This window comes from Echeneis naucrates, chromosome 4 (genome assembly GCF_900963305.1).
Source record: "Echeneis naucrates chromosome 4, fEcheNa1.1, whole genome shotgun sequence".
Taxonomy (NCBI): domain Eukaryota; kingdom Metazoa; phylum Chordata; class Actinopteri; order Carangiformes; family Echeneidae; genus Echeneis; species Echeneis naucrates.
In genome coordinates, this window is record NC_042514.1 from 15,181,329 (window position 1) to 15,197,637 (window position 16,309).

A 16,309-nucleotide genomic window follows, 5' to 3' on the forward strand; every position below is an offset into this window, starting at 1 on the left:
GTTAAACCAATTGAAGTCTAGACTTCAATTGTCTAGAAGGTTTTTGTATTAAATCATGGTCTTATTAATTTAATCAATATATCATGTGAGCTCTTGTCACGCTTATCTTGCAAAAACTCTGAAGAGGATTTCAGTCAACCTGAAACCCCTTGTGCCTAAAACCTTCCAAACCGATCTTCAGATCCCTGAGCCTATGACAAAAATCAGCCAAAAGTTATTGACAAGAAAACTCCATACTTCAGATGTGAATAGTGTTAGTCTGCAGTTTTATGGCCACGGACTTATTATACACTGTAGTCCACAAGGAGAAGGTCAAAGGTGAAGTAATCAGCAAAGACGCTCTCCAGTATTCAGCTTTTAAAAAAGTGAACGTACATGTCTATTGGGCTAGTAAAAATAAAAAAATATTCATAAAATCAAAGTAAGCATGTCTAGAAATGAAAATGGCAGAAAAAAAATGTTTTTGCTCTTGGGAGGAGGCAGAATTTGGGGAGTGATGGGAGCACTATGAGTCTTTTTAGGATCGTTTTTTTTTTTTTTGGGAGGTTTTGTTGTTGGGCAGAATGGCACCAGTCAAGAAGGAGGTCATGTTGTCCTCTTTCGTCTAATCTTCTGTGTTTTGTGCTGTGGTCACCTCTTTATCAGTCCTCCTGACAACCTTCTCATCGGGTCACAGGGACTGCAGGAGCTGAGCGGACACGGCTCAGAGGAGACTCAAAACGTGTCTCAAAGGAAGTCTTTCTGGGGGGGTTATGTTGCATAGTGATCAAAGCTTCCCAGGTATTCCAGAGCAGCCCGGTAGCACAGTAGGTACTGGTCCTAGGGTGAAAAAATTCAGTCTGTGGGTGGACAGCCATAAATACAAAACTTAAAAGTTTTTTTTAAACTTTGACGTTACATTGGGTTTAAAGTGTACGATACATTACATGTGAGGAAAACTAAACAACAGCATTACTGCCAGTAAGTTCTTTGATCTACTTTGTTGGCTTTTTGTTCGTTCATCTGGGTTTATTTGCATGTTTTAAAGATTCTTCGAAAACATGTTACATGCTAGAATTATCCCTATATTTATTATTCAGATTATTATTATATTATTATTTTCTTTGGTTTTCTTTTATTTCCTGTTTTTTGTGCACTCCAGCAGCAAGGTGCCATACCTCTGTCTGCACCATCGCTGGCCTCTGAGTTCGAAGCATCTTCACGGTCTGGAAGAGGTCTACCACTCCTTCATACCTCATCCTCTCCAGGACGATACTCAGGGTGATGAAGACGCCCGTCCTCCCGACACCAGCACTAATTAATACACATCATTGGAACGCCATTATGAACCCCCACGCCAATCTCACACACACACAGACACACACACACACACACACACACACACACACACACACACACACACACACACACACACACACACACACACACACACACACACACACACAGGCAAACACAGGCACACAGAGACACACACACTTACCTGCAGTGCACAGTGATTGGTCCCTCTTGTCCAAATTGCTCCTTAGTTTTATGAACTTGCCCAATAAAGTCAATGAATCCCTCTCCGGTTTTTGGCACTCCTTGCTCTGGCCAGTCAGTAAATTGAAATTGCCGAATTGTCCTGGACTGACCATCCTGACAAACACACAGAATTAGTGATAGTGATAAGTTCATCATTTTCATTTTCAACACTATTTATAGTGTTTTCTCTACCTAAAAGCCATTTCTTGGAATTGGAAAAGTGGTTCGAGTACATATTTGAATTCTGAGAAGCCCTCACTTCCCCTAGTTTATTTTATCCAGCTGTAGATAAAAGAACAACAAAGGCTATATTTTCATGAACCAATGGTGTCTGGTGCATCGTAGGTATATAGGACACAGCAGATTTTAGGGATAAATGTGGGGAAGGAAGCATTTCAGGCACCATCCACATATGTTGTATACCAGATCTCAGTCATTACCACTCACCTTTGTTCTTTACCAGTTGGAAACTCTGTTTCCTGTGTGAGGAATGCTCAAACCTAATCCTCTTTCTTTGTGTCTTTCTCTCTGTTACTGCCTCTTGCAACAGCAGCATAGATTTGCTTACCCTAGCATCTGTCACTTTGAACTCTCGCAGGATGTACTGAGGCATGTTGTACTCAGCCATAGGGTCCACGACGAAGTACTGGTAACGTGCAGAGCGCTCAGCAGGCCAGTACTGATGGCACTTTTCCTAAAGAATGGATGGAGAAGTTGTCTCTAACAGTGTCAGACTTTTTTTCATTTAACCTTTTAACTTATATAAAATATATGTATGTATGTGTGTGTCTTACCCGGCCCATCTCACGCAGTTTGGTGAGCATGACTATAATGGTAGAGTTGTACTCCCACAACATTCTCCAGAAGTCCTCTGTGGTCTCAGGTAAGGGGCCTTGAGTGGCCATGTATGCTTTCTTCTGCCTTCAAATTGAAACAGATTGTGTTCACTCTTCAGGTGGCAGCACTATTGTGATTTGGAATTTGACCTCTGTTCATTCCTTGTCAACTTTAGTGGTAATTGGTTCAATATTTAATTATTGGCTATTTTAATACATATAATTTGGTGATGCCACATAAATAATGGCGCTGCGTTTCATTGTTTTGCTGGGACAAAACAACCAACTCTTTCTTCTTTACTTGTGTAACTCTGATCTGATCGGTGAAGTTCTAGTTCACTAACTTTAAGGAAACACTGACTGATGACTATGTGGTTAGTGGCAAAATAAAATAAATTTCCCTTCATCTCTCAGTTCTTCTCAATTTATTTCAACTCACCTGTATCCATCAATGAAGCTGGCATTAATGTAGTCAGAGCCATCCACCCCTCTGATTGGCTGCAGACAGACACGGGTGGACTCAAATGGCATGATGTTCACCAGGCGGTTTTTGAATTTGTTACACGGAAGGCTGGCACTAATGAATCTTGAGGTATGCGCTTTGGAATTGGCAAGTTTCTGCAGAGGTCAAAAGGAGAACACAATCAAACTCCCAGTCCCGAGTCCAGAGGTGACTGCGCTGCAGCATCATAATTCCAACCACATCCTCCACTGTCCGCCTCTGCTCTTTTTAAGTGCTAATACAGCCTGGAAAAGGATGGTGTGGGAACGTTGGTGGAGGGCACTGGAAGCCTTATTGACACACAGAATTTATGCACTTTGAGCTGACCCTATTTGGTCTTAAAAAAAAAGAAAAAAAGACTGATACTGTGCTAGAAAACTTTCTGAAAACATTGATAAGTCAACACAAACTTGCGTGAAATTTATTAATAGCTGAAGTAGAGAGGCTTGCGTCATCAAAGGAACACACATCCCACCAAAGAGAATAAATCTTTTTCTGCCCAGCTTTTCTGGCAAAGATTTGCTGTGAGTTTCAGGTTTAATTACACTGGATTTACAGCAGTATGGCTGCAGAATTTTGGTTAAGTCACTGTTGAATTGCTAAGCACAGAGAAAGCAGCTGAAGATGGTGAAGGACTATATAGCACTCAGACTGTCCCCGTCTTCTTTCCTTGACTTTCTTCCTCTCTCCTGTATTTCCTGCACTCTCCCTCTCTTTTGGCCTATCATCATGAAGCTGAGAAGTCAAGCTCCTCCTCTGCGACAGAATTAATCTGTATTACACTGGACAAACACGGAAATTTTTCACTACATCTTGCAGTTAAAGGAGTACTTCAGCGATTAAGCATTGCAGTCTCATACGACTCTGCTCGCCACAGAGATAATCAAAATATGAGAGATCGTATTCCATTCACTGGTCAGAATGTATCGTGAAAATGGCCTACCAAACACTTCTAAGATTACTCTGATGAATTCAAGGCTGCAGACGTGAGGTCAGCAACATTAAGTGAAACAAGATGTCAAGTAGGAGATAGGCAAGATTTTGAAGCAAGGAAAAGTAAAATTCTTACATCACTTTGGTCTAATTCGTATATGAAGAAGCCTGTCTTGTCACTGACAGGACGCGCTTGTGTGATTTTAGGGTAAAAACATTTGTATTTTGGACATTCAATTTTCCCGACTCCTTAAGTTACTTGTTTCTCCAATCATATATTGCCAATCTGAGATAAATAGACATTTTAATTGGTAAGAGCATGAAAGTGAATCACATGAAACTTACAGTTTCATAAACTTTGTTTCAGTTTTATACAAAAAGCTGTATTTCCCCCACAAGCTAAGATAAACACAGCAGAGCCATCAGAGGACTATCAAGCTTTTCAATCCCAAACAAAAGTGAGCTACCTTAAACTCCAGTTCGACGGTGGTGACCGTGTCTCCAGGTTGAATCTGGGTGAGCTTCTGGATGTGGGTGTAAAGGTTGCGGGTGGGGATGTCAGTACTGCTACATGTTGCAGCTTCCAGCAGGACCTCATGGATGAAGATGTACTGATCCTCTGTCTGCACCATGTAGTTCCTCTGAGCCCGCATACATGTCACATGACCGTAAATGTCTACCGACTTCTCGTGTCTCATCCTCTCCAGCATCGCATCAATCACGATGAAACAGCCTGTCCTGCCCACACCAGCACTGACAAAACACAACGAGAAAATATGGATGACACTTGCATGCGGAATTCTTAATAATCGTGGGTTAAGTATGTAGTGCCCTCTGATACCCCTGTGTCTGGAAATACAAAACACCTTCCACAAATGAACAACCCACAAATTCCCTTAAACTCTTAAAAAGACGTTTTCGATCAGATTTCTTTTTGTAAACCCCACTAAGTACTTTGTGGATCTGATTTATAGGCTTTTGAAAATGAATTCTATGCACCACCTCCTCTGCAGGTCTTTTGGCTTACAGTCAAACTATCAGATTGGTTTGCCAGTAGTTAATTCACTTTGCAGTGGTTTTAGCTTGTGCTTGCGGATTTGTATAGCATATTTTCATCTGAAGCCAGTAAGGCCCCAGATGATGGCAAATCATAACAACACACATCATACGCAAACATCAGATGGTCAGGTTATATATCGGACAACTGTTCAGTAAATGGATGTTCCTTCCTGCTTTGTCAGATGTTTGATTCCCCAGTCATTTTCATTTGGCAATGGTACTGTAGTGTTTATGCTATTGTGGTCTTACAGTGTGATGACCTTTAAAAAAAAAAAAAAATTATACATTCATATATCCACACAAGAGATCTATTGACCAATTTTAACTACCTGTTCGTTTGTCTATATCAGAAAGTTAAAGAATTGATTATCGCATTGAGAAAAAGGCCTTATTTATGAGAGCTTATATGATATGATATATGCTTTCACTTTTAAAATATATCATATGACCCAATGCTTTGACTTCTGAAATATAATTATGGCTTTGTGTTGATGTGAGAGCTGGTTTACCTGCAATGGACCACCATGGGTCCAGCATCTGGAGGGTTGCAGGCTTTGACTCTGCGCAGAAAAGCTAGTGTTGGGGTGGGATACTCTGGCACTCCATGATCAGGCCATGCTGTGAACTGGAACTGACGAACCTCTCTCTTCTCACCTGAGCCATTCTGTCCAGGCACACATTCAGGGAAATTGCTAATATTTGGCCATAGATATGTATGTGGTATACCACAGAAAATAAAATCCATTAAACGCTTCAAATAAACCATCAATCAAAGTGTTCAATTGGAGATGCTGAGTGAGATGATGCATTTATTACTATCATGTAAAAATGACAATGACACATGATGTCATGATTTAATCTCTTCCGTCATGTCGACTTGATCTAAAGACAGCTTTTGACACGATCCTTCACACCATTCTTTTACATAGATTGCAGCACAGTCATGTTTTAATAAGCTTCGCTGCAAAGATTCAAATATAGAGAGAGGTCTTACCTTATAGATAGCAAATGTGCGTACATTGTACGTGGCCAGCTCCACAGCGTCCAGCGTGGTCACATGAATCATCCCATATGTGATTGTGCCACGACTGGGCCAGTACTGGTCACACTTCGCCTGGACACAAAAAGAGACAGTATTACTTCGGAAGTTGTGATGCTCTGACACCTTCCTATCACCTTCTTTAGCAATTTGAGCGCCAGCAGACCACATGGGCCAGCCTTCGTTCCCCGTGTGCATCAATGAGCCTTGGTGACCCTGTCGACGGGTCACCAAGGTTTTTTTCGTTGGACGGCTTGCGATATATCCTGAGCTCTGCAGAGCGGGAACACCGCACAAGAGCTGCAGTTGTGGAGATGATCTGACAGTCGTCTAGCCATCACAGTGTGCCCCTTCTCAAACTCACTCAAATCCTTCCACTTACCCATTTTCTCCTGTTTCTAACATCACCTTTGAGGACAAAATGTTCCATTGACAATGTATGAAATAAATTACCGGTAACTGTAACCATGTACCCTGCCACTGCTGCTGTTTCTATTCCACTCTTGGTTGTGGGAGGGATGGGCAAACAGGAAGAAGGAACATATATTTGGAAATCAGTGTCGATTTGAAGGGACTACTGGTTAAAGGCAGCAGGTGCTTGACATAACAGATGGCATGATCACGCCTCATAGACCTGGGTCAGTAAGGGGGTGGCAGTATGGGCTGTTTGGTGATGCCCTTAGGACCTTAAGTCAAAAAAAAAAAAAAAAAAAAAAGGACTATGTCATATTCATGTACTTTCATGAAGTCATGTTCAGGTTCCACATATCCAACCATGCAGACATTTTTCCAGAGATGGGATTTGAAGACCCCACAGACACAGAAACTGCAGGCATTTCTGATTAACCATTACTTCTTGTTTGGGTTGGCCAAGTGTGCATGGCCACCTCCTCCACCAACTGAAAAAGTTGAAGGTACATTGAGCCACACTACCACTGCTGTTTAATCAAGTTGTCGAAACAAGTGCAATTCATTTACGCAATCCAGACTAGATATACGTATATACTGTACAACCAAACAGCCAATCAGTCAATCATCTGATATGCTGAAGATCTAAAAGTTTAGGAGAATCATAATTTCTTGTAATATCTTAAAATGCCTTAAAACATCAAGTTTATGTTTTTCTTCAGTTCAACTTTATTTTTTTTTGTTTGCTTCATAGCAAACATTTGTATGAACAAAGTTGAAAATAAGTGACAAAGGTTTGAATGGTAAAACTGAGCCTGATTTATTCGTTTCTGTCATTGTTCAAAGCACTTTGAATGTAAGAAACTATCTCAATTGTGTATAATTTTTGTTATTTTTCATTATGACAGGCTCACCCGTGACTTCTCCTCTAGGCGGGTCATCATAACAATGGTGCAGGTTCTTTGCTCCCACACCATCCTCCAGAAGTCATTCAGTGTCTCTGGCAGGGGCCCCTGTGTGGCAATGTAAGCATTCTGCTTCCTGTATCCGTCTATGTAATTGGCATTGATGTAGTCACTCCCTGGAACTCCTACAGCAAGTAAATTTAGCGCACAGAAAACACGGTGATCACCTTATAAATATTTACAGTGAAAAATCAGCCTGTTTAAAATAAAAGAAGAGGAAAAAAGGTTTTCTGATGCATCCGCCCAAGAGAGAAAAAGTTTTCCTGTCTTTGATGCATCTGTTTTATGCAAATTGAGTTAAGTTAAGTATTTGGATCATCTAGCTCAGGATAATGGAAATTTCGTATTGTACTAAAAGGAAAATGGTGCTACTTATTTATATGCAGTAATTATCATCCATTCATTCCCAACTTTTTAAAAGGCTCTAGTCCCAGATCCACATGAGGATTTGAGAATTTGTAATATGTAAAGTCACTTCTCTTGAGATGTAGCTCACCATCTACGGGCGTGAGGATGACCCTGGAGTGGTCGTAGGCAATAACATTTGCATAACGGTTCTTTGGCTTGTTGACCTCCAGGTTGGAGTGTTCCCAGGTGAACTGCTGTCCTGGTTCAATAGACTGACACAAAGGGAAAAACAGACAGGCATATACAGAAGGCGAAACCATTTATTACAAACATGCTCGTACTTTTCACTGTTTTAAAGTACTTGCACAGCCTCACAGAACCCTGACATGTTGTACTGAGTTGTACGATATGTACACACAGCAATATTTTAAACTTCTACACCTATTGCTTCTTTGTTCCTGTAATTCAAAGAACTTTTATTTGAATTATTACAAGGTTGGAGTTATATCTGAGTTGGCTCATGCTGAGTCCAAGGAGTTCTACATCAACTGGAAGAAGAGCAGTATCCAACTCTGGACACGTATTCACAGCAATTGAGAGAAAGGATGAAGCCAGTTCCAAATCAGAAAGCTTGTTCCTACTCGCTGCTGCGATCAGTAGTAGCAGCTTTGGTGATGATTGACTACTAATTGCATGTCCCATACAACAGTGGCTCCATCTTCCATCCAAAGAAGCAAAAAAGATTGTTACATGTGGGGAACTTTCCTCATAGGTGGTATGACACAGAATACGGCAGCATCATGGGCTACACACGTGCATTTCCAGTCGGCAGCAACAACTCTATTTGGTTCAATTCATCTATTTCCTATATATAATTTAGTTTTATTCGATTTTCATAGTTTACATTTTAACCAGCCTCTCTTTTCTTGTCTTTATGGTATCCCCAGCTCACACTGGGTGAGGGCGTGGTCGCCCTGGACAGGTCGCCTGTCCATCGCAGGGTCAGCACACAGAGACAGACAGAGACCAACAACCACTCACACTCAGACCTATGGACAATTTAGAGTCACCAGTTGACCCAAATGATGGTGGGAGGAAACCGGAGTACCTGGAGTAAGCCCACACAGACACAGAGAGAACATCTAATGTCCTCACAGAAAGGCCCCAGGCTGGGAACCGAACCTGTGACCTTCTTATTGTGAGGCAACAGTGCTAACCACTATGTTGCTGTGCTTTCTATGCCCGAACAAACATATCTTCAAATTAATCAAAAGACTTTAAATAAAGTAATACATAGTATTTATGGCTTCATCTGAAAATGAAATATAAAGCAGGAAATATTACCTCGTATTCCTGAGAGAAGAGCAGGCCATCATTGACCTTAAGTCTCTCTATACTGTCTTCCAGGTCAGAGATCACAGTGGGAGGGTGTTCCCTCATCCCTGCAGTGACAGGTTTTATAAAAAAAAAAAAAAGGGAATAGTTCATCAACTCTGAGAAAATTTCCTCAAAGATAAGTGAACCTGGTTTTAAACGTTTCACCTGGAATGAAAGGACAGCACCATATCTCTTCTCAGGAGATTGAACCAGTTTCCAGCCTCATGTGACACCAATGATAGTTGTTCACACCCGACCTTGGGTGACTTTAATTACTCTGATCACAGTTGTCCCAACAACCAGAAGCACTAACCAAATAGTATCAATAACATGATTAACAATCCAGCCAAGGCAAGATATCTCCACTCAATCAGTCAGAATTAAGGAAGCCTCTGGGATCAGAGGTGAAGTGAAAGATCTTCAAGCAAACCCATTTGGTCTAGATGCACCATTTTCAGAGAACTCTGACTTGGATGACTGACAGCATTCACAGATTTCTATAGCAGTTCATCAGCATCACACACACACAACCTAACACGAATTGAACAACAAGTAACCAAACTGCAATGAAAACTGAAGGCCACAGTGTTATGATGTAACAGTGGGGGCGTTGTGTGCTGAGCAGACAAATGATACCCGACTGCAAAGCTTTTCAACAGTTTGCCATAATCACAAGCATGCTGTTGGTTGACAGGTGACAGGTGGTTGTTATGTACAGTAGGGCACCAATGTCCGGCCAACCAATTGAATCGTTCGCAACTGGACTTTGATTTGTCCGAGAAGCTGTTTCGTCTCTTATCCAAGGGGCTTCATCAGTTCTCAACGCATCCATCTGACTAGTCCAGTTGCATACGATTTAATTTGTTGGCTGGATATAATCGTGACCTGGATGAATGTGAATATACACAGACAGGGCACCAATGTGCATACACTGATACTCATTATTGTGTCATTTGATTTATTGGTGTCTTTCTACAGCATTTAATTTCAACTCACATTTCTTGAGAGTTTTGTGTGAAGGACAGACCATGTGAAGAGAAGGGAGGAGGAGGGAAAATTTGCAGAACACAAGGAGAATGAAATCTAGCTTGGATAGCTCAGACAACTCAGGGCCCCCTGTGGGGGAAAGGGGCACAGGGGTCATTGAGAAGACAGAGCCCACTGAGACGGGAGGTAAATGTCATATTTAAAGCCTGAAAATCATGAGATCCTGACTTTAATCCTGACTTTTGTCCAAATTCAAACTCTTGCATATTATATTCCCTAGATTGGGCTCTGTTCTAATTTGCGTGTTAGTAAATGGTAATTTGTTACTGCAAAGATGGGGCATGAGGTATAAGAACCAGTTACAGAAGATGTTGACACTTGTTGTGTGCACATTAGCATGACAACCACCAAGGATGTGATATAAAACTGCACATTTTGATTAATTTTAAGAAGTTTTCTCTTAATTTTCCTTCCCATCATAACTTTTTTCTTTGAATTAAAGAAAAAAAAAAGTAGAACGATAAGCTCTACTCACTGTTGTGTTCAGCTGCAATTTCATTTTAGAGGTTTGGCATATTTATAAAACATATGTTTTACAAATGAAAAACTCCAACACCAACAATTCCTGTCTACCATTGCTCCTGTAGCAGCCTTAGCTTCATTGGTGATGCAGCCGGTGTGTGCACCAATTTCTGCTTCATTCCGGTCCCTTTAAAAAAAAAAAACTAACAAAAAAAAAAACAGCCCAAAGTATTCTGAGGAGTTCTGCTGAGAGCCTGCTGTTACAGCTGCAGATTGCTCAATAGATGAAAAATTTTGATTTTTTTTTTTTAAATTCCATTAATAATAAAACCAGTTAATAGTACTATCCTTTAACCCTAACCCTAACCACTGAAGAAAAGGCCCAGGATCTATTACTAGCAGCAAAATCAAACTCTAAATGTGTTGTCAAGCCGAGGGCAAAAAGAACAAAACATCTAAATTAAGCTTTGTGTAAGGTCGACTAGGAAGACTCTTCACAATTCTCTCCTTTTCTCCCTCTTTCAACCCACTCATCAGTTAGCTATAGGTGTTCTAAAACCAATCAGGTTTCACTTCAGTTTCAACCAGTAAAAAGGTGTCACGCTCTCTCCTGTTGTCAGCTGTGAACACTTACTGATTGCATGTCTGTATATTAATAATCAGCGTATTGGAAGCAATTCTGTGTTATTGTTCTGTGATTCTACCTTGTGTCTGATAGTTGAGTCTCCTCATCTCAACGGGGTCCAAGGAGTGGGCCATCAGTGAGTCCTTCATGCCTGCCATGTGCTCCTTCTTGGCTGGAGAAGTTCGTTTCCTGCGAGAAAGAAGTGTCGAGAAGAGAGAAAATGACTACGGATGCAAATTAAAATGGGTTATGATGATGAACTCTTTCAGAAAAATAGATAAAGCATAATGACATTTTAAAGCGCTGTTGCAAAAAGCGTTTTAGCCATGGCTTCAACACAAGTTATATTGATGACTATTTGTGATTTCTCTAGCAGAAAATACAAAGTTGTTGACTCACTAACCTTTCTTGTTTGCTGCATCCAAAGGAAGCAGGCCGATATTGAACAATGGGGAAGAATGACAAAGGATTATTTAACAAGTTGGACAAACCAGACAGTCACAGTGAAAATGAAATACACCTGATGGAGCATATTAAAACTACCTGACACACCTACAAACTTTATGTTTTACCAACAAGCGTCACATTTATCAGTTTAATACATCAATATGGTCACACGACCAAGCACAACGCGAGAAGCTGCATTCTGATTTGTTGACAACGCACGTGAAATTTTATTTGACAAAAGCGGAATGACTGCATTGAAACCATACCACCATTTATTAAAATTTATCATGTAACGTTGCGGCACACATGCACATGTATAACCCAAAGTGTATGTGGGTGTCAGGGTTAACCCTAGGGCTACAACTTTTGTTATTATTTTCAGTGAGAAATGTTCAGAGTCTCATTCTAATGCGATTGACTTTCCCCTGACTCAATAAAAAGTTAATCAAATGTGAAAAATAAAGATTATTTTGGTTTGCAAGAATAACGCGCCAATAAAGTGCCCAGAGCCAAATGTCATCATAACACATGGTGCTGTTTTGTCATACTCACCTCTTGAAGAATAGAATAGCAATAACGATGAGGATGATGAGAATGACAGCCAGGACTGGACCCATCACCCACAGCATCTCTTGGTCCTCTGTGCTTTGGATCACCCCACTGTGACTCTTCACCAGGATGGGCTCAGAGAATGGGCTGGCAACAAATGTTGTGTACTGCAAATGATCAGACACTTGAGCAGTTAGTGCACATGCCACCTTCCACTGCAAGCTGGGAACCTGTGCGGGATGTTATTCCCCTCTCTCTCTCTCTCTCTCCCTTCTTACTGTTGGCCTCTCTGCCACTTACTGTTGTGAGATTTAAGGCAAAAAAGCCCCAAAAATATACTTTGGAAGTGTGAAATGAATGGCGGTGCTCTTAAAACAAACATATCCCTGTATCTAATTTTCACTGGTCTTATTTCACATGAATTTATATTCAAATGCTCACCGTTCTCCAAACATGCCTCACTGTATTAGTGAAAAGAAAAAAAAACAAACAAACAAAAAAAAACCCAAACGACAGTAACATTCTCTTTACTACGATTTACCCCCATAAAGAGAAAGTGACTTTGAAAAATAAGGCAAATAAGTGGAAAAATCATTATTACTTCACTATAAAAGTTTTCTTAAATGTGCTGCTGTGGCTGTACCTTCACTTTAGTTATTACATCACCGTTTTCTGTGAAAAAAACTTTTCTTTTAAGATCCATTCCCTCTCTAATTTTATCTTTTGTCCTACAAGTCTGTAGTAGCCAGTGTTATCCTGAGTGCTGATGGTTGCTGGTAGCAGATGCCAACAAACTCAAACTCATCTGTAAGGCCGGAGATGTTGTGTGGGTGGAGATGGATCGCCTGGCTGTGGTGTCTCCAGGGAAGGTGCTGGCTACAGCACAGGCTATTTTGAACAAAATGTCCCATCCTCGCCATGATGTGCTGGCAGAACACAGGAGGAGCTTCAGTCGCAGTGTCATCCCAACAAGATGCACCGAGTGTCACAGGAAATCCTTCTCCACCCCAGTAGCCTTCAGACTCCATATCTCTTACCTCTGACCTTCATAGCCCTCCTCTAACCCCTTTCATTTTCTATTCCTTCCGTCACAGCAATCAAAGCTATCTATTTTTCAATCTGGGCCCTGCTGCTCTGTTCTTCAGACAATAGTGTTAATTATCAACCGTTTGATGGATGTGCAGTTTGAGAAGGGGTTGCAACTTCACAGTGTGCTGCATGGTCACATACACATAACAGTCACTCACGGCTTCATGGTCCGTCAGGTCAGCGAGCACAAAGCAGCGATAATACTGCTGGCCGACGAGTGGTTTGTTGTTGTAGCCATCGTATTTCTTCTCATCACCCAGAGTGAAGGTCTCAGGCAGAAAATCCAGCTTGGCAGCAATGTAAGGCTGTCGCAAGTCATGGCTCAGTCTCCTGTCTCTTTGCACACTGCTATCAGCACCAGCCTCCAGGAGCTGCCAGAGGGATGCCACAATGAGAACGTTTGGAACGGGCATATCATGAAAGAGGGCATGGTAAAATGATGAAATTACATTTTAGAGGTTGTTTTTTTTTTTCTTATTTTTGACTTCAAATCAAAGGAAAGTGAAATATTCATATTACGATTTTTAATTTTCATTCATATTTTTGCCCAAAATATCCTGAATCTCCATTAAAAGTGGGTCATCCATTTCACTTCAGCCTGGTAGTTTCTTGTCAATAGTTTCTCAATCCTTATTTCTACAGCAGACTTGCTTGTGCATGAGAAGACAGTTGTTCCTCTTTGTATATAATATAATTGAAGACTGTTGAACAACGGGAGGAAAGACAATAGCTCAAATTATTAACTAAATTAATACAAATAAATAAGGCCAGCCAACATTGAGATGGAAGTCAACACTGTTACAGTGTGATGCAGGTGGAAGTTAATGGATCCTTTTTTTATTTATTTATTTTTTATGTAACACTACAGCAAAATTGGCTTTTACCTGTACAATCATGGAGAAAGTAGCATTAGTACAACATTACATATTCTCACTTTTTTATTGTGCACGTATTATGTGGATGAAAGTGCTTAATGGTACTCTATCTGTTAGAACGAATGAATTAGCCTTTCCTCTCCAGCACGATGGACAACATGGCATCATTGTTACCCTTGAACCACTGTTTTGACGTGCATCGTTTCAACTGCAATGGGCTCAATGGTCGAGGATATTCTTCAAACCTGTCCTTTTTTATTAAGCTCTGAGATTTAGGAACAAAATCTGCTGGAAAAATAGTGCAGGAAGTGTTTCAGTAGAGGGGAAAAAAAAAAAAAAAAAAAAGAAAAACTGCTCAGACAGCATGACCAACAAACAAATACACGTCCACTCACCTCATGTAAGTCCATGTCTTCGGGATTCTCCCATCTGGTTGGAGAAGCCACAGCCGGCACAATCACGATGTAGTAACACCTGAGCCACAGAACACAGAAACACAACTGCATCATGGGATATTCCATATTTGTATTCCATGTCTGCAGGAATCCCAGGACACACAGGGCCAAGAGACCATTATGTTTTCTTTCTACGATTAACATTCAATCATGCAGTTTTGCATGTTGAGTGGCTTCGGCCACTGTTGAGTACAGTAATCAAAAAGCAGTGTCAAGAAAAACTCAAGTGTCAGCCTCAACGCCCCCTTTTCAGGACAGTACATGCCCATAATGCTGTGCTCTTGATCTGTAGGCAGGCATCTATTTCTTACCACTGGTTGTAAAGCAAATTGACCCCTGGGGATAATAAAGATGCCTTGAGCCTTGAAAGAAAAGCCTATCTGAGGAGTGTTTATCAGCTTCTGGTCTTGTGTATATTGCCAGTAACTGTAAAGCAGCTATGAAGTACAAAGAAGTGATAAGCATCTCTTCACTACACCGCACCAACTCTACCTTCCCCATCTTTGACATCACAAATGGTCCATATTTTTTCAGCATGACAGCACAGACCTAGCAGGCGTTCCCGCCGTGACCCTGGGCAGACTGATGATCACTTGCCCCTCCTCTTCGACATCATACTGGTATTGAGCAGGTTTCATCTTCATCAGGTCTGGAGCTGTTCTGATAGAAACCTGCTGCTGGAGGCCACCAGCACCGTTCTCCCGGCTCATCAGCACAAAAGAATAATCAGTATCTGGCTGCAGTTTTGTGATTAGCTTCCTCCCCAAGTTGCCTTGGACTTCCACGCTCTGTTGGCCATACAGGATCTAAGACGGATTCAAGATTACATTTCTTTAATGAAACACCACAGTTTAATTAAGTACCTACAGTTAAGTACAATGAGAATCACAACTGATCTTTGAAGTTAAAACACAGTAAAATGAGATTAAATAGAAATATTTTGCTTAAGAAAAATGTGTTCAGAAAACTGAATATGGTACACAGTAATGAGTTTTTCCTTCTTTTGTGCATTGCACCCTCTGCCTTTAGATATACACTGTGGTTAAAGTGAGCCCAGAACCAATCAGCCTACTGATTGTTTACTCTATACACCAGTGAACTACGATCAGGGCAAGGAAGGCAGGCAGTGCTAAACAAATTATAACCTGCCTCTTAGGTCTGACAGAAGAAGAGTTTTCTATCCCATCAAGAATTTTAAGTCCATTTGCCTCCATCAAGTACTGACCAATCAGTGTTGTCCCTGCAAGTTTGCTTGACCTCCAGCTGTTTGATGTGTGACCATGGTGCACTCAGAAAGGCTGGAGCGCAGGAGGCAGTAGCCTTCTTCGGAGGTTTGAGGATGTGCACTGAGGGTAATCCTGGGATCTTTGATTAGTGATTTGCAATAGAAAAAGTGTCAAGTGCTTCTTGACTCAGCTTTGACCGTTCACTTGTTGTATTGCATGCAAGAAGTGTGCAGCCGCTTGTGAAAGCTACTCTGTGATTTATCAGCCCTGTGCAGGAGCTACAGTAAATTGGGTGTGCAGTTGGTTGCCCAGCTCTCCTAGCTGATTTGTAAAAGTCACTACACTGCTGTACACAAATGAAATGAACGAACCATCTCCTAGAAACTACCTTTAGCTACAACAGCGAATGTAAATGGAGAAATGTTTCACATTAACACCCAGTCTTGCTGTACAACATCCAGTCGCAGTGGCTCCATTACTATCAAAGTGTTCCGTTTAGATAGAGCTGTCAGAGCAGGGAAAAGATCCTCTACCTGTTCTGACAGA

General features: G+C 41.1%; 1 protein-coding gene across 1 annotated transcript in view; it reads right to left on the minus strand.

Annotated features, from left to right (window-relative positions):
* Positions 1-265: 265 nt before the first annotated feature.
* ptprfa (protein tyrosine phosphatase receptor type Fa) overlaps positions 266-16,309 on the minus strand; it is a 40,027-nt gene continuing 23,983 nt past the window's right edge. The window contains exons 17-33 of the mRNA XM_029500016.1: positions 15,087-15,343; positions 14,478-14,556; positions 13,366-13,578; positions 12,122-12,285; positions 11,202-11,311; positions 8,956-9,053; positions 7,760-7,883; positions 7,213-7,388; positions 5,846-5,965; positions 5,361-5,515; positions 4,260-4,545; positions 2,797-2,975; positions 2,316-2,442; positions 2,090-2,215; positions 1,481-1,635; positions 1,158-1,293; positions 266-819 (exon numbers count right to left, since the gene is read on the minus strand). Coding sequence (XP_029355876.1) covers positions 751-819; positions 1,158-1,293; positions 1,481-1,635; positions 2,090-2,215; positions 2,316-2,442; positions 2,797-2,975; positions 4,260-4,545; positions 5,361-5,515; positions 5,846-5,965; positions 7,213-7,388; positions 7,760-7,883; positions 8,956-9,053; positions 11,202-11,311; positions 12,122-12,285; positions 13,366-13,578; positions 14,478-14,556; positions 15,087-15,343 — 2,574 coding nt within the window. The 3' untranslated portion in view covers positions 266-750. The remainder of the gene's footprint in view (positions 820-1,157; positions 1,294-1,480; positions 1,636-2,089; positions 2,216-2,315; positions 2,443-2,796; positions 2,976-4,259; positions 4,546-5,360; positions 5,516-5,845; positions 5,966-7,212; positions 7,389-7,759; positions 7,884-8,955; positions 9,054-11,201; positions 11,312-12,121; positions 12,286-13,365; positions 13,579-14,477; positions 14,557-15,086; positions 15,344-16,309) is intronic.